The sequence below is a fragment of the Callithrix jacchus genome, chromosome 17 (assembly GCF_049354715.1).
Source record: "Callithrix jacchus isolate 240 chromosome 17, calJac240_pri, whole genome shotgun sequence".
Lineage (NCBI taxonomy): Eukaryota > Metazoa > Chordata > Mammalia > Primates > Cebidae > Callithrix > Callithrix jacchus.
Window position 1 is genome coordinate 76946043 of NC_133518.1, and position 24862 is coordinate 76970904.

Sequence of the window (24862 nt, forward strand, 5' to 3'; positions counted from 1 at the left end):
AGGACTCCAAGAAGCAGCTATCGTGTGTGCCTGGCCTTGAAATCTGGGGGCCTGGGTTTTAGGGCCTGCTTTCCCTTTTAGCTGAGTGAATCATTCTTCCAGGCTATACTTTATTTTCTCAGTTGTCAAATGGGAGTTATCCTACATGAAAACCATGAAGGTTCCTCCCTCTAATATTTGTTGAGTTATTTTGACATCTGTGCTTGTTGTGTTACTTACTACTTGATGGCTTATGTTTAGGCTGCTCTGCCGAGATTCCGGGGGTGAGACTGAGTCGATGCTTCTTAATGAGACGGTGCCACAATGGGTAATTGACATCACTGTGGATGTAAGTGTCCTCTACTCCCACTTTGCTCTTTTATTTTTTCCAACTCATGAAATTAAGAGCTGCTTTAGACGGTATAAGCTTAAACTCTAATAAAAGCTAGATTCCCAAGTGGAATCCCCATCTGCTTCCTTGCAGTTCCAGAGTTGCAGAACTAGTACTGATAATTATTTATATATCTAGCTTTGTTGGTTTTTAATTATAAAAATAATATATGCTTATTCAATAAAATAATTAATGAACGAAGCTCTCATCTCTTCCCCAAGAATTCATTCTTGCCCATTCACTCCCTATCCTTCCTCCCAGAGGTAACAACTATTAATAAATTAATGTATAGCCTTCGGTATTTTTTTCTTTGCATACAAGCATATATCATTTGTGTTTATAGATGTGTCTACAGTTCATTTTACATACTGTTCCGCAACTTTTTTTTCCACCTAAAAAAAATGTGTCCTGGACATCTTTTCCTGTCTGTACATATGAATCATTCCTTTTTAATGACTATGTTAGATTCCACTGTATAAATATACCATAATTTATTTAATCAGTCCCCTATTAATGGACATTTAGGTTGTTTCCAATGTTTTCTATGACAAACAGTGCTGCAGTGAACATCCTTGTACATATGTCTTTGTGTACTTTTTAGGATAAATTCCTAGAAGTGGAATTGCTGGATCCAAGGGTATGCACATTTTAAATTTTGATAGATTCTGCCAACTGGCCCCCCACAAAGGCTGTACTAGTTTACACTCTCACCAACAGTGTATGAGTGCCCATTTCCCCACACCTGCACCAACACTGGATACTTTTAATCTTGACCAGAAGATAAGCAAATAGCATTTCATTATTTGTGCGTGGATTAAAAAAAATTAATGGTGAGGTTAAGCATCTTTTCATATTGGCCATTTGTTTTTCTTTTGTGAATTACCTGTTTGTATTCTCTTTACCCATTTTTCTTTTGGGTCGTTTTTCTTACTGATTTGCGGGGTGGTGCTTTATATTGAACATTAACCCTTGAACTATTGCCTGTGTCTCTCAATTAAATGTTCACTTTATTACGGCTGTCTTTTGCCAGGTGAAAAGTGTTCCTTTTTTATAATCAAACTGATCCTTGTGGCTCTGAGTTTCATGTCTTGTTGAGGTATTTCCTACTCCAAACTAACAAAACTGTTCTCCTGTATTCTCTTCTAGTCCTTTCATGATAATTATGTCTAGATCTCTAATCTGTTAGAATTTATTCTTCTGTTTGGTGTGAAGTAGGATTCTAACTTTTTCCAAAGGGACAGCCAGTACGCTAGCGCGATTGATTGAAAATCTGTCCTTTTTCTACTAATCTGGAATGCTATCTTTATCATGTACTAAATTTCTGTGGGTCTGTTTCTAGGCTCTCTTAGGTGCTGTTGATCCATTTTGTATCTTTCTAAAGCCATAGGAAAAGGAATTTAATCTTTAGAACCTTGAGAAACTTTATTTTCTGTCCCAGATATAGCTCTAAGACTTAAAGCCTGACACCTGATGGATGTTCCATGATCTTCTCTATGCCCGAGCACTCCATAAGCCACTAATTTCTTTAACTCCCCTGGGACACTTTGCTGACTTTAGGCCTGTGGCTTATATTGAGAGGAGACATCCAGACAGGATGTGACATGGAGGCCCAGACGGGATTAATACCCTGAGAAAAGATGACCACGTAATTGTATCAACTTCATCTAAGCATGTGGTTTACTTCATGGTGGACGCCTGGGTTCTTAGCTGAAGTTTCCACTCTTTCTTAACACCTCAGACCTCACTCTGACGTCAGAGGGAAAGAAAACGGGAGGACCTTGAGTGGCCTTTTCAGTTGGATGATGGGCCTCGCCAGCACAGAATCTGTGGCTTTGCCCAAAGGTGAATGCCATGGGTTTCTGTCAAGACACTGAAGTTTTTGTTTGGACCTTTAGGTATCAACCTCAATATTTTAATGTAGAAATGAGAGTTTGGTTTATATGGCTTAAAAAATTAAAGTTTGTTTCCCTTTAATGCCTTCCATTGTTATCTAAGAAGAGCCATGCTACAATTTCATATTACCACTAAGTTACATATATTTTTCTGATGAATTTTCTCCAAGGATGACTTAGGTAATTTGATAGCTTACTATAAATTTCATAGAAAGCCACTTTTAATTTTAAGATAATTATTACTTGCAAGTCATGTTTTCCTGTTAACATTATTTTAGTTAACAGCTAATAGAAACTATTATACCTTTTTAACTTTTACTGTTTCAGAAAAATATGCCCAAATTCAACAAAATTCCTTTCTACCTCCAACCTCATGCATCTTCAGGAGCAAAAACCTTAAAAAAGTAAGTAAACATATGGTTTCTTGATCGAATTAACTACTGGAGATAATTCCTTTTCCTTATGATTGCTTTTGTGGCAAAGGAAGCAAATACCAAATCTAAGGCTGATTTTATAATATTGAAAGTTTATGATTAAACCACTTACCAGGTACCAACTTTAGCCGACTGCAGGTGTTCAGAAGTAAATAAGGCCAGGCACAGTGGCTCATACCTATAATCCCAGCACTTTGGGAGGCTGAGGTGGGAGAATTAATTGATGCCAGGAGTTTGAGACCACCCAGGGGAATGTCGTGAAACCCGTCTCTAGGAAAGATTTAAGTAAAAAAATTAGCTGTGCATGGTAGCACACACCTGTAGTCCAAGCTAGCCAGGGGGTAAAGTAGGAGGGTCCTCAGAGCTTTGAGGCTGCAGTGTGCAAAGATCATGCCACTGCACTCTAGCTTGGGCAACAGAGAGAGACCTTGTCTCTAAGGAAAAAATGATAAAATAAATAAAACATGCATTTTGTCTGTTGCCATAATTCACAGTTTAGGACACAACCTGTATATAATTGCTGTTTGGATACTTAGGGAATAATAAGAATGGGAGAAAAAAATGAGTTTTTGGCTGGAGCTTTCCAGACAGGCTTCTTGAAAGACGTGGAATTTGATCTGGACATGTAAAGATGGGTAGAACTTCGAAAGATAGATATTCCAAGTCCAGGACATGGTGTGATCAGGGATGTGGCAGTGGGAGCATGTGTAAGATAGTGGAAAGTAGTGGGAGGACCCGTGCAACTGCAGCGTGGGATGGAGGGGCAGCAGGGGGATACTAGGACGGAAACTAGAAAGGCGGTTAGAGGTTTTAGAGGTTTTGCTGATGCTGGATTTGAATGCCAAGCCATAGAGTGTGCAGTGGCTAAACACCAGAAACTTTTGAGCCAATGTGGGATATGGCCTAGGGACACCCAAGAGAGGAATTTTAGTAGTGTAGTAATGGAATGCTAAACTGTTAAGAATATGTATATTCTAGCAAGTAAAATCGAAAGTTTTCAAAACCCTTTTATTACAGAGATTTCCGAACTTACACAGAAAGGATAGTGAGCCCCCATTGTCCTATCAGATAGCTTCAGTAATTATCAATACCTTGCTTAACATTTTGCTTCATCTATACCTCTACCTGCCCTCTCACCCACCTCCCTCCACACACATACACACACACACACACACACACTCACATACACGATTATTTTAAACTGAGTCCTAGACATCACTTCAGATAGACTTAACAACTGATGTTCAAATGGTTTTCAGAGTGTAAGCCTTAGTTTTTTGGTGTGGTGGAGATACAGAAGTAGGGTGTTGATGAATCTAGTTTGGGACATGCAGAGTTTGAGGTGCCTGTAGGATATCCAGCTGTTGGATTTGTGGTTTAGAACAGAAGCCTGAGACTCCAGGTCTAGACTCAGGCCCACAGGTGCTAGTTGAAGGCATGGCAGTGGGGAGGAGAGCCCAGGGAAAGCTGAGCACTCAGTGTTGGACCCTGGTAAGCATTGGGAGCTGCCTTCCTTTCCAGAATTATTTAGTTTGCCCAGGCTCTGGGAAAGCATTCAAGGGAATAAAACCCAGAAGGCTACTATGTATGCATATGTAGTGTTTTTGTTTCTTTAGTTGGTTTGTTTTTTTTTTAAATGGAGCCTCACTCTGTCGCCCAGGCTAGAGTGTAGTGGCATGATCTCGGCTCACCGCAGCCTCTGCCTCCCGAGTAGCTGAGATTACAGGCATGCACCACCACACCCAGGTAATTTTTTGTATTTTGGTAGAGACAGGGTTTCACCATGTTGGTTAGCCAGGCTGGTCTCGAACTCCTGACCTGAAGTGATCCACCTGCCTCGGCCTCCCAAAGTGCCGAGATTACAGGCATGAGGCACCACACCTGGCCTGTACATGCAAGTTTTAAGGACATGAATTAATCTCATTTAGTTGTACATAAACTGTGTCTTTGAAGGACACTGTAGAAAATCCTTTGGCAACTCTAAAAATGGATTAAGGGAATGACTAAAAACATGGGTTTATTTTTCATCTTTATAAAACGTTCACATCAAAGAAAAAGAATTTGGAAAAGATAATACCTCAGTGATTTCCCTGATGTCACAATATGCCATTGCTTTTTACAGAGATAGACTCTCTGCTAGTGACATGCTCCAGGTCCGGAAAGTTATGGAACATGTTTATGAAAAAATTATCAACTTGGATAATGAGTCTCAAACCACTAGCTCTTCTAATAATGAAAAACCAGGAGAACAGGAAAAAGAAGAGGATATTGCTGTGTTGGCAGAGGAGAAAATTGAACTTTTGTGCCAGGACCAGGTAAGTGGACTTGAGGACCACAGCCCCATTTTTGCCAGTGCTGGTGCTCATAAGGAATTACGTGATGATGTATTATAGTTCCAAATCTATTGCCTTTGGGTCTGGGGGCTTCAACTTTTAGGGAGGCTCTAAGGAGCCCTGGGCCTCTCCCACCTATCTGTGCGTCCCCTTTGGAGGGGCTCTTCAGCCCACTCTAAAGCTCTTTACTGCTGCGGAGATTTTCAGAGAAGAGACACATAGACAGATGTGGATACGCTGGTAGCTTTTTTTTCTGACGAGAAAAAGACACACGGTCTTCTTCATTTGCAAAGCAGCATGTGCCATGTTAGTTTATGATTTAGAGTGAAGGTATGTGGAAAAATGGCAGAACTGTTTTTTAAATCAAAATGCACTCAAAACGTATCCTCAGAGGAATGGCTGAAAGATGGCCTGGTGTTTCTGGCATAGTCACAAAAGATGCACTTCTCACTAAGCTCAATTTCGTTCCTGCCTGCATGGAAGCCGTGACACCAGGCATAGGGGAGGAGTGAGCAAGCTGGATCACCTGATGAGAGTCCCTGAGTTAATGAGAAAGGTTTTAGATATCAGAGACTTTGAAATTTTTTAATTTAATTTTGGCTATCCAGGTTTTGGATCCAAATATGGACCTTCGAACAGTGAAACACTTCATATGGAAGAGCGGTGGAGACCTCACCCTCCATTACCGTCAGAAGTCCACGTGAAGGGTGGGCTAATGCTCCTGGGTATTCATTTACGACCTTCCTCTATGGCCCCAAGAGTAGTCCTAGGAAGCCCACTGAGCCCCAATGGGAGCAAGACTTCTAACGGCCGATTTGGTGTGGACTGAGATTATCTTTCAATTGAAGTGACTAATCGAGATGTAATATAGAAACCAGTCTCCATGTGTAGATTAAGCTATCCCCCAGGGAAGCAGAGTGCAAAAGCAGAAGAGCCCCAAGCAGACTCTGCCTTTCGAGATGTACAGAAGACTGACAACAGGCCAGTGCAGACTTTCCTTCCTCCTTTTGTTTCAAAGGACCTTATCTGTCCGTTAGCACTTGTTAGAGACACGTTGGTCAGGCCACATCTGTCTCTGTTTCAACTTCAAACCCACACACTCTGTAGCTTTTCTAAAAGAGTACATTCCATTCATGCAATAGATAAGAAGGCTTTTTCCAAGTTTGTCATATAAAAAAATTGTTTTCACCACTTAAGACAGTTATTTTTAATGGGAATTTGCTGTTGCACAATTTGAGAACCAGCCCATTTCATAATAAAAGATTAATGTTGGGCTTGTTTTTAATATTGCCTCTCAGATGTGTTCTTGTAGGAAGACCTGTTGAAATTCCAGGTGCTGGATCACAGCACTTGGCCTGCTGGGCCAGTGTTTGCGCAGCCTGTGCCTAGCGATGCTGCACCCTCCCGTAATGTCCTGGCTTGGTGGCAATCCCAGGGAGGTACAGCCATTTCACTCCTTCCTCCACTGTGTCCAGTTTTATTTCCACAAGGTGAGCTGAGACCACAGGTTCTTGCTCTGGATGAGACGCATGACACCATCAAAACTTAAGACCATGATGAAATTTCAGTTTCATTCACATGTTACCTAAAAGTTATGGTATCAGAGTAAAGGGAGATCATAGTGAGTTAATTTGATGCTCATGTCCTGGAAGTATACATAGTTGTTTTTCCAAAGTTTTGTATGCAGGTTTTTGTTGTGCCTGTATCCAGATCTTTTTTTCACTGTTCTAACAATCTAACGTTTTCATAGAATCATTTGGATCTTGTATAGAATGTAACTTATTGGGGATAAACACTTCAACTTTTGGCAAAAAATACTTTGGATTCTCCCCAAGGCCATTTGTACTCAGAGTAGATCTATGGTCCACCCCCGTAAAACTGTAAGACAAGCCTCATGTACGAAGCCAGAAGCACAAGTGCCTTCAGAGGGCAGTTTATTCCAGTCCAGTTGCCTCCCTAGCTCGTGTGTGGCCTGTCTCCACGATAGCAGGGACTGGGGAGGGAGGTAGGGAAGGTTTTTTCTTTTCTACATCTTCACAGGTTTAGCTGGGGGCAGCTGATGGGCCTAGGTCCATACCTTACTATTTAAGATATTGTGATCGCACAACTGCAGAGACAGGGTTCCCTCACTGCTAGTCAGCTTCCTTTGGAAACTGGACAGGCCATTGCCGCCTGCACTTTGAAGAAGTGAGCAAAGACGTGGCCACACTTCCAGTAAGCTGAAATGGTCTTTCTCCCTTCCTCAGAGAGCAACCAGCTTCTTTTTTTAAAAAGTCCTTTCTATCTGTTGTATACAACGGTGCGCTTTTGGTGCACATTTTTTAGCAATAGTTGTGAATTAATGGCAAAACAACAAAAAAAACTTATTTACCAGCCCTCAGTTGCGTTTGCACGAGGGGCCTTTGAGCAAAGAGATGGGTTTTGCTGGGTCATTTTGCCCTGTGTGCTAAGCCTTGGGTGGCTGCATCCCCTCTTGTCATAGATCCGACCCCCAGCATGATGGTATTTTTTCCCCTCCAGTCAAACCGTAATACAGTTTCCAGAAAATCTGACAGTCTGCAATGCCAAAAGGGTAAAAATATGTATTTCACAGTTGTATAGAATAAAGGCTTTAGTTAAAATATTTCAAAGTGTAGTACACATTTATTTTCATTTGTCATTTTCTTTAATAGATTACAGAAAAAGAAACCTCTGGTTTCATGTTCTTCCTGGAAATAATTAGCATTGATACCCATTTTATCCTCCAGCTTATGGGGGAAGGGGAAGTAAGAGTGAGGAAGAGCCAGAACCTTCGGGTGAGGGCAACTTTGGGTCAGACTGCCGGGCTACAGCGTTAAGGGAAGCTGGCCCCAGAACAGTCCTGTGGCGATGCTGTTTTACTTCCTGCATTCCTGCGAACTTTCACAGACGATCCAGGACACAATGCCTTACTCTGAACACGTTCCCACTGCTCTGGTAGGCTTGACAAGGGTTTGCTTTAAATGAAGGGTTTGCTTCAAACTTAGTGTTTGCTGATTTGGGGCCCTCCGTCCATATAGTTGGTCTGTGTCCCCCAGAGCAGACAGTCCTTGTCCTGCACACCTAACAAGAGCTTGCGAGTCCCCTGCACAAACACCAGCATTACAGATAATCCTGTAAAGGTGAGACTTTCAACTAGGCCCAGGCTAGAAGACAAGGCCAGAGGCAGCTTTCATAGGATCAGTGTGGGAAGTGAGGGTCCAGTCAACACAGCAGAGGACTTCAGGTGATGAGGGGCTGTCCCCGGATGGAGTACAGGGCCCAACCTAGCCATAACCTCCAAGGGCACCTGGGGTGGGGAGAACAGCTTCCTCCCCTACAATAGGAAAGAACAGAAGGGTCTTTACCTACTCTTACCTGTGCCCCTAATTCCCCCTTGGGGTTGGGGACTGTGTGTGAATAGACCTCACAGGTGGACTGGCTTTGAGAAACTGCTTAGGGTGGTGAACTTAAACTTGCAACTTTTATTCACGGTTGGGGCTGGGTAGGTGCCTTGTGTGTTTAGAAAAGATCACTGTTGAAGTTCCGGAGCTAACAGAAGTTGCCACTGGGGATACAGTTCTGTGGCATGCAGTCCCTGAGGAAGAAGAAATACTGCAGTCTGGGCACAAATGGGTATCTGCTGAAGGGCCTAGAATTTCCAACCTACCTCCCTCCAGGAGATGGGGGCTAGTATACTACCTCTCTCCCTACTGTGATTAGCATGGTGGCCAGCCTGAGCCAACTGTGGCAGTGTAGCCTAGGGACAAGGACACCTGACAGAGGACTCAGTGATTGGAACTTGAAAGGGGGTGGTCCCAGGGCTCCAGGGTCCCTTCCAGTACAGATGGGGTGGGCTGAGCTGTGCAGGAAGAATCAAAGTGACCAGGCCGACACTGGACAGCAGTCCCTTCCTCATCTTCACATTGATTATGACCAGACCCTGCTGCCTCCTAGGCAGCCCCAGTGAACAGAGCAGGACCAAGCCCTGTGGGTACACAGCCAAAAGATGTCCTCCCACAAGGCCCATGGCCCCCTCTCACCATCCAGTGAGGCCTCATGCCCCACCCAAACAGCAAAGAATCCTTCCTCTCCTACTGCAGCTCCTATAAAACAATTTGAGGTGCTGCTCCCAGCCCTCAACTACCCCAAAAAGACTTGTTTGAAACCCCCAAAGCCAGGACTGTCAGGCAGGGTAAATGCTGGAGGTCACCTCCTGGACACTATAAGTAGAGTGTGAGGACACAGAAGCCCCTGCCAGTGGAAGTCCCTGCACATCACCTGGAGCTGTAGCCCAGAAAGCTGAACACACAGGGCTAGGGTCGGCATGGGGCTGACTGCCTCGTGCAGCCTGGGCTGCCTGCCCACATCTGGCCTCATGATACGTCATCAGGGCCTTGTCACAGCTCAGGGTGTTTCTCTGCGGTAGAGATCTGGGCCTGGCTGGCCAGCCCCTCATCCTCCATCCCCAAATCTGGGCTCTCTGTGCTTGCTGGTTCCTCCTCAGCCTGAGCTTCAAGCAGCTCGGCGGACAGCCCATCTTCTGGTGAGGCTGCAGAGGTGAGACTGTCGGGAAGAGTCAGCTGAGGCAGGTGGTCCGCCTGGGCTTGGGGAGCTGGGCTGTCCAGGAAGGAGACCTCAAACTCCGATCCAGACCATGTAGCCTCACCTGCAACACAGAAGATCAGGCTGAGGAGGACTGCAAGAACCTAGGGCCCTGGTACTAGGGCCAGTAACCCCACTGACAGCCCCCCACTGCCACTCCCAGTTTGATGGGGGATTGGAGACGGAGTGTACAAATACCTTGGTGTGGCTGTATCAACCCGATGGCCCGCTTCTGACCAGCTGAGGAATTCAGGGCATCCTTCCCAACAACCCAGGGTCCTTCCCAGAGGACTTCAGAAAGGGATGGCCACTCACCACCCCGCTCATGAGAACTGCTGCTGGAGCAGATGTCCTCGAGCCCTGAGGTTGAGACAGCTGTGGAAATCAGTTCTGTGGAAGAAGGCAGGCTGGGCCACACACTGGCATTGCTGCTGTCCAAGAGGGAAATTCCCGACACGTCCAGGAAGCCTAGGCGAGGGGGGTACAGTTCTTTGCCAGCATAAAACCCCGACTACTAGAAAGCACCCTGACTCACCTTGCCTAGGGCTAGGGCATCTGGTCCAGCCTGTGAGACTGTCATCTCCCCAGTCCCTGGTGATACCCCTCACCCAGCCTTAAAGAGCTTCTCACACTGCCTATTTCTGAAGAAAAAGGGGCCTGGAGTTGGGCATCATAGGAATAGCACAGTGGCAGTGGGCCTAGACCCTGCTCTGTCTCCAATTTGCTGTGTGACCTGAAGGCGGCCACCTCTCTTCTCTGGACTACAGACTCCCCATCTGTACACTAGACTGGATGATAGGCAGCTATTCATATGGTGGTGTACATGAGGTATGAGGAGTCAGCAGGGCCTGGGGAAAGTTTTTACATGGCTGCCAAAGTCCAGCCCCAAACCTGGGGCTCACTCCTCTCCAGGGCCTGCCCAGTACCTGGGTCCATGACTCGCTGCACTGGAGGTGGGGGCTGAAGAGGAGTCTCCATAGAACGGGGAAGTCCACCAGAATCTGGAGCAGTGTGGCTGGGACTCTCAGGCCCAGAAGGGGGTTCCTCCATGGAGGAGCCAGGTGCCTGCAGCAGGGCCTAGAGAAGAAGAGGAAATGGGTAGGGGACAATCAGGACAGTGCCTCAAGGTGAAGAATTTTGCAGTCCAACTTAACCACCAGCCCACCCTTGTCCCAGGAGCACTGCTCTGCCTGAAAGAAGGAAGTGGCCTTAGTAAGCCACTCCTTATTCTATAGGTGACAGGAAGTCAGGCCAGAGGGGCCTGGCCTGGCGTCCCCCGCAGTCTTAGCATTGAGAGGGAGCACTTTTTCCACCCGGACGAGGAACCCCAGGTGCCCACCTGCCCCTGACGCATTCCCTCTGCTGCCTGGGCCCCATCAATAACTCACAAGAAGAGAGGGCCTTCCTCAAATTCAGACATACTTGGAGAACATCCCTGAATATTCCCTGGCACAGACCCCAGGCACCAGCCCAGTGCCCAAAGGTGCTCTCAGAGGACCCACTCATCAGCCATGAAGGCCGGGCCAGCGCTTCCCTGCAGACTTGGCCAGACCACCATCCCAGCTGTGGCTCTGGAGGCCCAGCCCTTTGCCCAGCTTTGCCACAACTCACAGGCACAGCAAGCACCCATCTCCGAGCCTCAGTTTCCCACTTGTGAAATGAAGATGACAACTGGTGCTGCACCTCCACCCTCACCTCTAGACCCAAGGGGCAAGAGAGCCAAAAGTGAGTTTCACTGCTCCAGGCATGGCTTGCCTGCTCCCACTGGGTTTCAGAAGTAGATGGACCCCTCACATCACAAAGGCCCCACAGACAGGCCCCTGGTGAGGGTTGCCGATGACTCCCCAAGAGCAGTCTCTAGAGTCCTCTCTCTTCCCTGCTGGCAGACACTCCCTACTTACCTCCATGTAGTCACTCTGCCTGGAACCTGTCTCCACGGGAGGAGGGTCCTCCGGGGCGGGTCCAGGTGGTGGGGCACCATGCAGTGAGGCATCAGTTGGTGGGGTACCAGGTGATGGAGCAGAAGGTGGTGGGGCACCAGGTGGTTTCTTGTGGTAGCTGGGGGGCTGAGTTGGGATCCGGTGTAGATAGCCGTAGCCAATGCCACATCCCAGACTGCCGAAGGCCAGAAACATTCAATCCAGGGGCTTGTCCCACAGCCCTCCCTACCTTTGCTACCCCCACCTACCACCGGCAATGAGGGGCTAAAAAGGGAACTTCTGAAACACTGGTCAGCCTCAGGATTCCTGGCCCAGGGCCCAACCCTCCTCCATCTCCACCACAGAACACTGAGGTCCATGCCTAATGGTCAGGCCCCACCCCGCTGGCCCTGCAGCCCTCCAACCCCATGAAGTACCTGCCCTCTCCACCCCAGGCTGCGTTGGGAGTTACAGTCACCTCCCGGCACGAGTCAGACTCGGAATTATACACCATCAGCTTCAAGGGCTTCCCCTCATGAGACTCGATGAGCGTAAAGAAGTCCTCAGACTGTGAGAAATGCATAGCACCTGAGGCCTGCTTCCGGGACTGAAGCTCAGCAAAACCAGACACTTCTCATGGACAGCACCCATCTCTCCACACCATATCCAGAGGGTCTGGGGAGGGGCAAGCCGTGGGTTCCTCACCTCCTGGAGGATCTGGTCTGAGCCAACCACATAGTCTGTGTAGGGGCGCAGGCCAGCAAGAGCAGCAGGTGAAGATGGTTCCACATCCTGAGGAAAGAATTGTAAACTGTTGGCCTTGCTACTGGAGCTGTGGTTGTGGGATAGAAAGGGCAGGGGGAACTGCCTCTTCAGGTAGTGAGTGGGACACTTGTCCTGTCCCTAAGCAGGGCTTCAAGCCCAGCCTCCCTCACTTCACCCTCCATTCCCCTACCTCCCCCAGGTTTACAGCCTGCTCAGCAGAGGGCAGTACCACGATAGGGCTCAACTCCTGGCTCCAGATGCCAGCTATCAATGTCAACACATTATTGAACCTCTCAGCCTCAGTTTCCCCACAATTAAAGATAGAGAGAACCTACCCACAGGGTTGCTGAGAAAAGTAGAGAAATACATGAAAAGAAGCAGAGCACACCCTGCCACAGGAGGTACCCACTACGTTGCTGCTTCTGCTGCAGGCATGTGGCTAGACTCCTAGGGGTTGGAGGTGAGGGCAGTGGGCAAAACTGGGTACAAATAAGCGTTCCTTTCTCCCTTGGAAAGTTCCACCACTCCAATCTCCCAGGGAAATGCAAACCAATTTGCATCACTAGTCCCGTTTCCCTCATGGGCAGATTAAGGCAGGCTGCAAAGGCTGGAAGCTTGGCCAGGCTCTCCCAAGAAGTCAGTGAGAAAAGTAAGTGGCCAGAAAACAATCCAGCCAACTTCTAGTTCAGAGCACCCTCCTTCCAGCAGGCCACAGGACTGAGCCTTCGAGAACTTGCATACCATCAATGAGCACAGGTGCTGGTGTGCGTGTCTGTGAACGGACTAAGATCTACGACAGCCTGGTCACTGAGGTGCATTAAGATGTCGATTAATATATACCAGAAAAACCTGTGTGTATGTAGTCATGTTGCTTAATGACAGGGACACATTCTGAGAAATGTCTTGGGTGCTTTCATTGTTGTGCAAGCATCATAAGTGTACTTCACATGAACCTACACAGAGCCTACCACACACCCAGGCTATATGCTGTGGCCTGCTGCTCCTAGGCTGCACACTGCACAGCATGCTACTGTAACACAGCGCTAAGAATCTGTGTGTCTAAACACTCAGGCATAGATCACGTACAGTAAAAATCTGCTATTATAATCTTATGGGACCGCTATTATATGTGCAGTCCACGGCTGACTGAAACGTTATGCAACACGTGACTGTGTCCACACACACACACGCACACGCACGCACACGCACACACACGCGCGCGCACACACACGCACGCACACACACGCACGCACACGCGCACACGCACGCACACACACGCACGCACACGCGCACACACACACACACACACACGGAGGGAGACGGAATAGTAAAATCAGCAGCATTCCAGCAGTACAACCACCTTTCTAGCAGAAGGTATTTCTACCTTTCAAATGAAGTAAACTAGGTACAGAAGGTAAGAAAGAAAGGGCCCAAAGTCATAGCCAACAGGAAGCAAGGTACCCTGCTGCGGTAGTCATGAGCGGCCCTCGCTGAGACCCTGGGATGAGACCACATCCTGCCCTCAGAGTCTTCCCTGGCCACTGTTCCAGGGCTGCTGCCCCTCCTGCATGTCCCACCCTCACACTTGCCCCAGTAAACTCATCCCTCCGACACGTCCTGCCCTGCCAGACCCCACACTCACCAGCACATGCCAGACTTGCTCGCTGGCCCTGCGGAAGCTGCAGAAGCGCACGCTGGCTCCCAGGAGGCCCTGGCCACCCCACATGTTGCTGGGCACCACCTCCACCTCGCGCACCTTCATGGTCTTCATATTGTACACCTCTAACTTCACAGGCTTCTCCACATTGGCTTTCAGTAGTGCCTTCAGCGTGTCATTCTCCTTGTTCTGTGAGGGCAGTGGGGCTGACTCCAAGGCCACCCCATGCCCAGGCTAGGACCCTTAGACAAGTCTGGGCCTGAGATGGGGCAAGGGCCTCAGTGGGCAGCAGCCCCAGCAGGGTCACTGTGGGGGGATGGGCCAAGGTAGTGGATGGGCCAGGTTCACAGACCAGGGTTGAGCTTGCAGCCACTGGGACCCCCGCCTCCCCCAAGCACTGCCAAACCTTCCTCCCTCAGCCTGCCAGAAAAAAACAAGCAAGCAAAAGGCCTCCGTGGTCCACAGCATCGCCCCACTTTGAGCTGCCCCTTGACTAGGGCCCTCATAACCCTCACGCCCAAAGAGGCAGGCCCCCTGGGCCTTGTGGCCACCTCCAAGAGGCCATCTGTCCTCTGACCACCCTAGAGAGCTCAGAAGCTGAGCACTGAGCAGGGCCCCAGTCAGGCTCTGAGTACAACCCTGCAAGAAGGGGAGACAGGGCTGGGACTGCCTTTAGAAACAAAGGGAGGGAAGGGTAGACTGGGGCCCCCTGCGGGACAGGCGGACACAAGGAGACACAACCACACACAAGCAAGCAAAGCAGAGGCAGGTTGGGGAACCTCACCAGCCTGGAGTGCCCAATGGTGGTGATGAAGTCAAAGTACGGTTCCAGGCCCGCCTGCTGGGCCGGGGAATTCTCCTGCACCTGCCCCACAGCAAAGGCCAGTCACTGCGCCAGCCTGGGACTCTCCAAGTAGCCCTCACCCCCATTTCAGGAACCATCAGCACCCCCAGGGTCCCAAGCCAGAACACATGCCTGGCATGAACTGTTCTGGGCATTCTCAAGGTTCACTCCATGCCCTCTTGCTATCTTCCTAGGCATAAATTTTCCTCTTAGGAAAATGGCTCCTTCCTGATGATCCACAGATGCTTCCAGAAGTGGCTCATAGCCCAGTACATCCTTAGGGGCTCCAAGGGGGCAGTATGGAGACAGGATGGCTGAGGCCTTTGGGAATGCTGCTCCCAAGGGCTGGGCTAGGGTTGGCTGGAAAGCCAAAAGGGTTTACCAGAAAGGTTTAGACTAGAGAAGAAGGGAGGGCCTTTACATGCAGTGGAAGTGGGCAGGCCTCGGGAGGGTTACATCCAGGGCTGGCCCAGAAAGAGGAGTGGGAAAGGCAGCTTGCAGCCAGGTCCCAGGGCGCCCCAGCCTCTGGGGTGGCAGACATGGGCTCAGTCCAGCAGGCGATAAAAGCCACTGGTAGAGGAGCAGACCCCAGGGGTAGGACTGGGCCTGAGCCAGGGAGTCCAGTGGGCAGTGCCAATCCCCACTGCCTGGCTCCAGACTGAGGAGCCTCCCAGTGGCTCAGCTACCCTACCAGCCTCATAGTGTAGCCTCCATGCCTGTGCAGGACACCTCCTCCAGGAAGCATTCCCAGTACCAGGGTGCTCCCTGGCCCTCTGTGAACTCCCCAGCTCACTGCTGTCTCCAAAAGCACAACCACCAAGCCTTGCAGGCTGTGGCAGAAATCCATCCCCAAAGCCCCATTTACAGAGCCTGGCTTAAACAATGCAGGCTTTGTCCCACCGTCCTAAACCCAAAGATGGGCCCAAACCCTCAGGTCTTTGGCTGTGGGCACCTGATGACCTGCTAGTGTAGACAGCAGCCAGACCCAGCCCAGAAGGCACAGGGACCAGGCTCCTGCTGCCTCCTCATGGGAAGCCCCGTGGCTCCTGCTACACACCGGCCCCCTCCAGTTTTGGATTCTCCAAGCTAAAGGAGAGCTCAGAGACTAAGCTGAGAACAAACTGCTGAGATCAAGGTCGGTTTGCCCCTGAAATTAGGGTTCCCTTCTGGCAACATCACCAACTGAGCCCCTCCTTGTCACCTCCAGAAGCTGCCATGGCTTCTCAAGGGAATGAGTGTGGCCCAGAAATCAGCTCTGGCCCTAGTTCGCTTGGCCCTGTGGGCAGGCTGCTCCCAGGTCCCTCTGCAGGGGAGCTCTGAGCCCTGCCCTCTAACCCTTGGGGTGGGTAAGGGGGGATCTTTCAAAAACCACAGGACAGTTATTCAGGAAAAGCTTGGGATCAATGCTGCTCCCTGATCAGGTCCACTTCCAAACCACTCCACATCAGGTGCCTGCCTACTCCCCTCTCTACTCCCAAATACTGCATGTCAGCTGCTCTCCATCATTAATGAGGTCCAGAGGCTCATGCCACCACCCACCCTCTCCTGTGGCTTTGTCCTGTGCTTGGCTACACTCCACTTCTTTGACCTGGGCCCCGTCACCACTCTTTATGGCTCTGCAGCTGAAATCTATGCTGCTGCCCACTGTCCTGTCCCCCTGCAGAAAGCACTGCCTGCCATCCAGCTCTCTAAGGGCCTCCATCACAGCCTGCCCACAGCCCTAGAGGCACTGCTTTTCCTAATGCTCCCACCCTGTCTTCCCCAATCAGGTAACCTAATGGAACTCACAGGGATCACAGCTTACACTTACTAAGGGCTGGTTGATTGAGTGCCAAGGGATGACACCACCTCACCTGCTTTATGTATCATTTACCCTTTTTAATAACCTCAAATGACAGATGAGAACAAGTACTCAGTAATTCAGTAATTTGACCCCAGGAAATCCAACCCAGAGCCCTCCCCCTAACCACTGCCTTCTCCTAATGGCTGTTTCCTGGTGAATCTGCCACTACTCTAAGCTCGTTGAGGGCAGCGACTTCTCCAAAGTGTTGGGCACACATCGAGGTGCCAATATTCCTAGAATGCAGCACAGCTGTTCTTCAATGTTGTTAAATTTAAGTAGATCATGTCACTCCTCCATTTAAAACCTCCTGATGGCTCTACATCTCAGAATAAAACTTTAAATCTTCAGGACAACAGGCAAGGTCCTACAGGGTCTGCTCTGGTCTCCTCCTCACACCGGCCACACCACCCAAGCACACCAGCCTCACCTGGCATTTCCTCAAACACACAAGCACAACCCACCATGGGGCCTCTGCACAAGCTGGTCCTTCTGCCTGGAATACTACTATCCCCTAAATATCTGTAATGTCCACTCTTTACTTCCTTCAGAAGCATGTGTTGTAATGTGACTTGAGAAGAGGCCCTTCTTGACCACTCTGTCAAAAACAGCACCCACTCACCGTTCTGTATCCCTTAACCTGCTTTCTTTTTCTCACTAGCAATTACCACCTACCATGTATTTCTTCAGCTCTCTCTTTCCCAACCAGCATCCAAATGTCAGCTCCAGGAGAAGAGGGACCATGTTTGTTGTGTTCACTGCTTCTTCTCTGGAGCCTTAGAATTCTGCCTGCCACAGAGTGGGAGCTCAAAACTATGTTTTTGTGACTGACAACCTCTGATCCCTGGTCCCTCTCCAATTTGCCCCTCTCCATCAGGCAGGTCCCTCCTGTCTTCGCTCCCATCATCGCCCCACCCCTCCTCTTGCCCATATCCCGAGTTCCTTTGCCTTTAATCAAACGTGATGGAAGACGCTCCTGGCTGGATGCATTGCGCTGTCCACACCTGCTGTTAGGTGCCTCACCATAAGAAAGCCCATTATTACCAAGCACAAATCCCGTCAACTCTGGGTTCTCCAAGCCAGCCTGGTTTTCGTGTTAAGAAACTCCTTTAGCCCTCTCAAGTGGTTAACTGGCAACAGACCCCACCTTCAAAACACACAACCCGACAAACTTGCCTGTCTCCACTCATCTCTGCATCCAGCTGCTTTTCACTAGGGAAAGTGAGGGGTGGGTGCAGGGACGCCTCTTCCCCGCAGCGCTCCGGGGTCAGAGACCCCCCCCCCCATCCCCAGGCCCTCTCACCTGCATTATAGCCCTTCCCTCTCCGCAGGCACAAATCTTCATCCGGCTGCGGGTCCCTCTCCTCACCTTCACTGCCAGACTCCAGACACCCCACTCTCTCCACACCTCCTGGCAGCGCCATCTAAAGGCCGGGACCCTCCCCAGCTGCAAACGCTCTCCTGAGACTTCTGCAGCACTCTCCTGGCCCTTCCGCTCCCCCCGTCCCGTGGCTGGTTCTCGCCGGCCCTCTACCCCCAAAGCCCTCACGACCCTACGACAGGCGAGTTGCGCGGCGACGGGGTCCCCCGCAGCGGCATCCACTCGGTTACCCCGGCCCCGCGACTGTCCTCGGCGTGGCTGACTCTTCCCAGGCCCAGCACGGAGCGCGGAGTGCGGAGGGCGGCAGGCGAGCGTAAATGTGTGCTAAGTGCACGGGTTCGTCCCGACTGGTGGCACCACCAACACTGTTCACCCGGGAGGAGCGCCAACCCGGCGGCCGGACCGGGAAACGCTCCGCTTCCGGCACTGCCGGCTCTTGGGGCGCGCGCGGGACTCGACCGCGGCCGCTGACTGGCGGGGGTGCGGGAGTCCCGCGAGGCCGCCTCTCCCAGGCGGCTCCCACCGGGCCAGGGGCACCGCCCGCCACCCAGGCGCAAAACCTGGAGCCGGGACCCCGCCGCAGTAGCCAGCCAGCCGGCGAGCTGACGCCAGGGCGCGGGGGTGCGTGCGCCCCGCCAAGGTCACCGGCGCCGCGGCGGCGACTCACCCCGTGCAGGTGGAAGCCCTCGGCGCCGCCCGCGGGCTGTTGGGCGCTGACGCCCAGACCCATGGCGGCGGCTCCGCTCGGCACCCGGTCCAGTCTGGCTGCGCGGCGCCGTCAGGCAGACCCGGCGCCGCCGGCACGGACTCGCTCTCTCGGCGCTCGATTCCTGCGCCTGGCGACGTGCGTGGCGCTTTGCTCCGCCCACTCCAAACACTGACGCTCCTAGCAACCCGCCAGCAGCTCCGTTTCCAAGAACTGTAACTGCAACGGCCCGCCGCGACGGAGTGCCCACGATCCTGCAGCGGGAATCCCGGCCCACACCGCCCCCCAGACTCGGACTCGGAGCTGCGAGCGGCCGGAGGTGAGCAGCAATGACTCCTCCCTTATGGTGCGTGGCCCTGGCGCTGTCCGACCTCTCCCTCGTAGCTCCCCGCCCCTGACCCGGCGACCTCGTGCCCGGCTACTCTCCTGCCACCCTTCGCTGTCCTCAGCTACGTCTGGCGGTCCTGCCCTTTCTTCCCTCAATCTCCCTGGCAATCGAGTCTTCTCCAGTGAGCCCCAAATTAGCATCCCTGGTTCTTGAGCTGCGCCATACCAGCGCATCGAATATCCCTCATTACCCCTTCTTGTCATGATCCCTTCTTCAACCCAGCTCCCTCTACCTGTGCCTCCCACGCCAGTTGATCGCATCACCACTTAATCTCCTAGCCTTAACTCATACGTCTTCCCTACACCCATCCTCTAATCCTGTCTACAAGAAATGCCAGCTCCTCGATGTCTCCTGGGTTTTCTTTTCATCTTTTTATCTTCTTGCCCAGGACCAGCACCATCTCTCCGCCTGAGCGCCTGCAGCAGTCTCCCTCCCATCTGATTTCTCTGCTCTGGCTCTCTTGAGCAGCTGTAGTCCCTACTGCTACCAGGGCACACACCCCCACGTGCAGAAGCAGCCAGAATGGTTATGGCAAAAATGTACATCGGAAAACACCCCTCACCTTAAAACCATTCTGCTTTCTGTTATCCTTAGGATGGTGTCTGGGCTCTTTCATATGGCCCAGGAGGCTGTTTACAGTCCAACCACATCTGTTCCCAACCTAGCACCCACAAACCTTAGGGGAAGTGAAACTTAGGTTTAAAATCTCAGCCCCATTGTCAAGCTGTAATTTCCATGGGCCTAAACTTCCTTAGCTATGAAAGACACTGAGAGGGCCATGCACAGGATAATGGATATGAAGCCTACAATAACTTTCAACTACAATTGGTATAATTTTTCTTATTATTTGTCTTTATTCCTCTGCTTCCCTTCCTAAGGCAAAACCTGGGTTGAATTCCCCATCATAGTTGAACCAGAATCTGCTGTTAATCCCCCAAACATCTCCAAACTCCTTCCTGGAAAAACTGCATGGAGCTGCCCCCAGGGCTGCTAGAGGACAGAATGGGGCCTGAATGTTTCCTCTTTCTCTTCCCTTTGGAGAACTGAGGAGGAGCAGAGGATAGGAAGGGAGCAGGTCTCACCCCATTTGGGAGAGAACAGAGACTGAGAAGGGACTGAGCTATCGCAGCTGTCTTCCTTCATGCAGGCTGGGATCATTTACTATAGCCAGGAAACATACTTCCGCCACGTGTAGCAGGCTGCAGCTGTGGGCCTGGACACATTCAGCAATGACCCTGTGTTGCAGTTCTTTAAAGTCTACGGAGTCCTCAGAGAAGGTAAGGACTTGGCATTGTTGGTCTTGTGACCCCAGGCACTAGCCCAGCCCTAACACTCTGGCTCCACCTGGATGCCTCCTTGTATCCTAGTTATGGTCCCATCAAAACAGTTTCACCCTCAGTGGCTGGATTCCCGCGGGAACCCACGGAAGCCTAGGTAATCCATATCCAGTTGACTTTTGAGACCTCAGAGCACCCACTATCCCTGCTCCGCACCTCGGGTTCCCTGTCTGTGAAATGAGTAGTTGAAGAGATAGCTGCATGATTCTTGAAGTAATTCCAGGCCTGGAAGCTAAGAACTGGTAATACAGGCAGAAGAGGAGGAAGAGGTAGGTGTGGGACAGGCAGGCATGGTACAGGTACAGGGAGAGGAGTGAGGCCCATGGAGGTGCAAATGGGCTGACATTCAGAAGGTCGTCCTGGGCTGAGGACTGGCCGAATGGCCAGGGCCAATGTCTGGGGACATGGAGGGATCAATGTAATCAGCGGCTCTTGAGCCCTAGCTGGGAATGCCCTTCCTGAGGTCCTTCTTCAGAACTGATCCAGCTAATCATTGCAGCTTCACATGCATCCCCACAAGTACTCACAGATATACCTTTCAGGTCCAAGATCTCCAGCTCCTAACAGCCTGGACCATGCTACCAGCAACTCTTTCAGGGAGCTCCAATCTTCAGGGAACTTGGGTCATTGGGGACCTTTCAGACCAGTTAGTCTTCTGATTCTGGGCAAAGCCAGGTAGTGCTGAGCCTTTGGGTCAGCTACAGAATGGCATGTCCTCTAGTCCTGGAGCTTGAGAGTATAACTATGTGGACTGTCTTTGCAGAGCACATCCAGGATCAGTGACCTGGAAAGCATCAGGCATCACCCAGACGTGTCTCTTTGCTCCACCATGGCCCTCATTTATGCTCACAAAAGATGTGAAACCATCGGTGAGTGCTGCCATGCTCAGCCAGGCCTGGCCCACCAGGGGAAAGAAAGCCCTGCCCAGAGATACCCAGCCCCTCAAGGGCTGCCAACGGAGGTGTGTGCCCTGGTGACTGCACAGATGCTGTTAACCAGTGAGAAGTGGCTAATGCTCCTCTCCCCTGGGAGGCCTGGAAGAGGATTCCATGCCTGGGCCTAATTGAGTGGAAGCAGGCAGAGACTGTAACAGTGGGAAGGGTCCATGCTCCAGGTCCCAAGAGTTGAGGAAACACCCTTTTTCTTTGCCAAGATCTTGTCGGTAAAACCAAGCCAATATATATAATTCTACTCCTAATCTCTACCTCTTGAGAGTCAGGGAGAGAGTCCAAGAGAGACTACCCAGTACTGTTTTCCCACTCTTAGTAAGTTGTGGGCCTGAGGCTAAGGATTTTGGTTTGGTCTGCCTGCTCACCACTGCTGGACACAGAGGAGAGAAGAGAATCTCAGACAGCATAGCTGAGCCCAGGCCAGGGCAGCCCCTGTGGCATCTCCAGGGCAGGGACTGCTGGTTTCCAGGCCTTGGGCTGCATATGTTGAGGGAGACGCACAGTGTCTGAGGGAGACCCAGAGGCTGTTTCCTGGGCCCTCCAAGGCCCTGCAGACCCAGGCAGACTTCCTCGTCCTAACTCTCCCTCTTCCTTCACTCTTGGATTCACAGACTGAGAAGCAATTCAGGAGCTCGAGTGCAGCCTCAAGGATAGACGCAAGACAGCCAGTGGGACTGCCCTGTACTATGCTGGCCTCTTCCTCTGGCTCATGGGCCACCGTGACAAGGCCAAAGAGTACATTAACCACATGCTGAAGGTCTCTAGAGGCTTCAGAGAGGTACTGACCACACCATGGGGACAGCAGCCAAACACATCACAGCAGGTGCCACCTTACTCCCACAAAGGGCCCTGAAGCTGGGGGAGAGCCACACCTAACCATTGACAAAACGCCAGGTCTCACAGGAGCCCCAAGCATATTGTCGCTGGGCTTAGCAGAGGACATTGGCATTTGTCCACAGAGTCTGATCTCTAGATAGATTTTCTACGGCTTCCACCATATTCTTAAGAAAAAAATTTTTTGAGACCTGACTGCAGCCACAACCTGGGTACAAGCAATCCTCCCACCTCAGCCTCCCAAGTAGCTGGGACCATAGGTGTGTGCCAGCACATCCAGCTAGTTTTTAAAGTTTTTATAGAGACTGGGTCTTGCCATGTTGCCCAGGCTGGTCCAGACTCACTGGTTCTTTTGAAAACCCAGTTGAGCTGGCCATACTGGGCCATTCCCGCCCTGTAGTGCTTGGCCAGAACTGAATGGTGGCTCGTGCAGTGCAGCCAACAGACTGCATATCTGCACTAATATGGGAGTTGAAGCCTCAGTCTAGGCCATTCCTTCTCAGCAGGGTTGACATTAATTTTCAAGGGTGTAGATGTGGTCCCTGGGGAGGGGGTGAAAAAAATCTTACTCTTTATGTACAAAACACAGATATACATACAGTACACAGTAGACAGATACAGTATAGCTGAGATATTAACATTTCTAAGGTGGGGGGATTGATTAGAAAACAGTATCTAAAGAGACTCCTTAGGATAGATAATAGAAAAGAGCAATACTGATCTAGGCCATCAACAAGGGTGCTTTCAGGCAGGGTCTTCCAAGTCTGCTTCCCAGGCCTGGCCCTCCCCCTCTGCCAGGAGAGACTGGGGGAAGGCTAACGTGAAACCAGCGAGGCTCAGGAGCTCAGCATGGCTCCTGCGCACCTCTCAGAGGGCTTTCCCGGGCTTCCTGTGCATTGCCAGGTCTTGTGCTGGCCTAAGGAGTGGCGAGATCAGGAGTGGCCCTACCTAGGCCCCCATGTTCGCTCCCGACCCCAGTGTAAACAGGCAATGACTGGACAGGTGAGTGTGCCTTAGTAAGGTCATAGAGAGCTGTGAGGGTACGGGAGGGAGGTCTCCTAAGCGGGGCCCTCCGAGGCTGAGTTGTAAGGAGTGGTAGCAGGACATCAGGTGAAGGGGTTTGCTTGGGAGTGGGAGGGCTGCTGCAGGGCATTTCCAGATGAAGCAACAGTGGGAGACCTGGCCGTGAGAGAGAGCCAGCTGGCCTGGGATCTGCACATGGCTGTGCCTGGCAAGGCCTCAGGCTGGTGGGTGGCAAAGGGTGGGTCATGTGCAGGCTCGGTCAAGGCTCTGCAGACCAAGGACTATATCTTTCATCTTGTTCTCATCCCAGGGCTATGTGCTCAGAGGCCGGGTGGACCTCACCTCAGGCAGGCCCCGCACTGCGAAGAAAGCCATCGAGTACCTGGAACAAGGAATTCAGGGCACCAAAGATGTGCTGGGGCTGATGGGAAAGGTGGGCAGTGGGGAAGGGAGAGGTGCAAGTATTCCTGGCTGGGGCACTGGAGCCAGAGACCCACCAGGTACCCCCAGGCCAAACCCTCAGTCTCCACATGCCTCATCTGGTAGATGAGGAGCAGAGGTCCAGAGAGGTTCAGCAACCAACTCAGGGTGGTAGCACAGCAGTCCGAGGCCCACTCTACTTCTCAGATTTCTTCCTGCTTGATCTGAGTTTCGGTCTCATCTGCATGGGGGTCTTCTCGGGCACTTTCCCAAGCTCTGTCCTCCCTTGACCCTCTCAGGCTTTCTCTTGCCTCTTTGTTGGTTTCACTCAGTGCCCTTCTCCCTTCTTTTCTTTTGACCTTCCCATTTCACTTTTGTCTACCTGTGAAATCCATTTAGTGTGCTGTAAGAGAAGGGAGGTGTATCTTTTATGTGTTCCGTATTTTCTGATCTTAAGTTTCTTTTTTCTCTTGCGACCCTCATTAACTTAATCTTTGAGAGAAAAAATATCCTCGTGTTTTCTTCTGACTGTGTATATTTTAATTACAGAAGAATATGTACTTATTTAGGAAAACAGAGATCCAAAAAAAGTCAAAAGCTGAGTTACAATGGCAGGCTTCGTCTTACCACTCCAAAGCAATGGAAGCATTTTAGTGCAGTGTCTTCTAGTCTTCTTCCGATACTGAAGTCCAGGGTGCGCATTAGTTCGGTTTTCTGGGTGCCAGAAAGCAATGGAGATTATTGTGAGCCAGCTTATCACAGAGAACCAGGGTACCAGCACCTGTGGAAAGAGAAGGCGGGCTGTGAACAGTCACAGCAAAGGCCACAGCCAACTCTGTGGAGAACTGGAGCCGGCATGCCCCTTCAGTGAGCTCCCCATCGTGCCTGGACACTGGAGGTGGGCTGCCCCAGGGCCGGGTGTGACCTGAGACAAAGCAGCTCCCTTCAACCATGGGTGATCGCTGGAGGGAGACTCTATGGAGACCCATCAGCCGCCAGCTCTCCTGCTCCTGATGGTAGGGGGCTGAAATGTTTTGTATGATACTCAAAATGCCAGTTTGAACATGGATGTAGCCAGACCTCTATTGTGTGGGCAGAATGCCATTTACCAGCCCACACAATAGAGGTTTGGATATTGGGATTGTTTCTGGTTATGCACTAAAGTGC

At 50.8% G+C, this 24862-nt stretch overlaps 3 protein-coding genes across 37 annotated transcripts in view; 2 read left to right on the forward strand and 1 right to left on the reverse strand.

Moving 5' to 3' along the window:
• Positions 1-7652, forward strand: part of WDR48 (WD repeat domain 48) — a 43656-nt gene extending 36004 nt beyond the window's left edge. For 4 of the 8 annotated variants that reach the window (XM_035278100.3, XM_035278099.3, XM_078354664.1 and 1 more), the window contains 5 exons: positions 241-328; positions 972-1007; positions 2590-2666; positions 4819-5011; positions 5638-7652. In XM_035278100.3, the coding sequence (XP_035133991.1) occupies positions 241-328; positions 972-1007; positions 2590-2666; positions 4819-5011; positions 5638-5733 (490 nt within the window). In that variant the 3' untranslated portion in view covers positions 5734-7652. The remainder of the gene's footprint in view (positions 1-240; positions 329-971; positions 1008-2589; positions 2667-4818; positions 5012-5637) is intronic. The other 4 variants (XM_078354667.1, XM_078354665.1, XM_078354666.1 and 1 more) reach the window with 1 other exon arrangement.
• GORASP1 (golgi reassembly stacking protein 1) lies at positions 7653-18855 on the reverse strand. Of its 28 annotated transcripts, none has more exons than XM_035278121.3 (10): positions 18705-18855; positions 14949-15006; positions 14757-14837; positions 13958-14161; positions 12256-12342; positions 11988-12118; positions 11533-11746; positions 10558-10708; positions 9947-10099; positions 7653-9695 (listed from the first exon to the last, which is right to left on the reverse strand). In XM_035278121.3, the coding sequence occupies exons 4-10, from the start codon at positions 14084-14086 to the stop codon at positions 9427-9429; spliced, it is 1134 nt and encodes a 377-aa protein (XP_035134012.1). In that variant the 5' UTR covers positions 14087-14161; positions 14757-14837; positions 14949-15006; positions 18705-18855; the 3' UTR covers positions 7653-9426. The 28 variants fall into 28 exon arrangements, with proteins under 28 accessions (XP_035134012.1, XP_035134015.1, XP_078210811.1 ...); XM_035278124.3 differs by having other exon boundaries at positions 9947-10120; XM_078354685.1 differs by having other exon boundaries at positions 13958-14231.
• TTC21A (tetratricopeptide repeat domain 21A) overlaps positions 18766-24862 on the forward strand; it is a 29391-nt gene continuing 23294 nt past the window's right edge. The window contains 7 exon segments of the mRNA XM_035277978.3: positions 18766-18881; positions 18942-19089; positions 20279-20408; positions 21232-21244; positions 21246-21337; positions 22030-22196; positions 23586-23708. Coding sequence (XP_035133869.3) covers positions 18766-18881; positions 18942-19089; positions 20279-20408; positions 21232-21244; positions 21246-21337; positions 22030-22196; positions 23586-23708 — 789 coding nt within the window.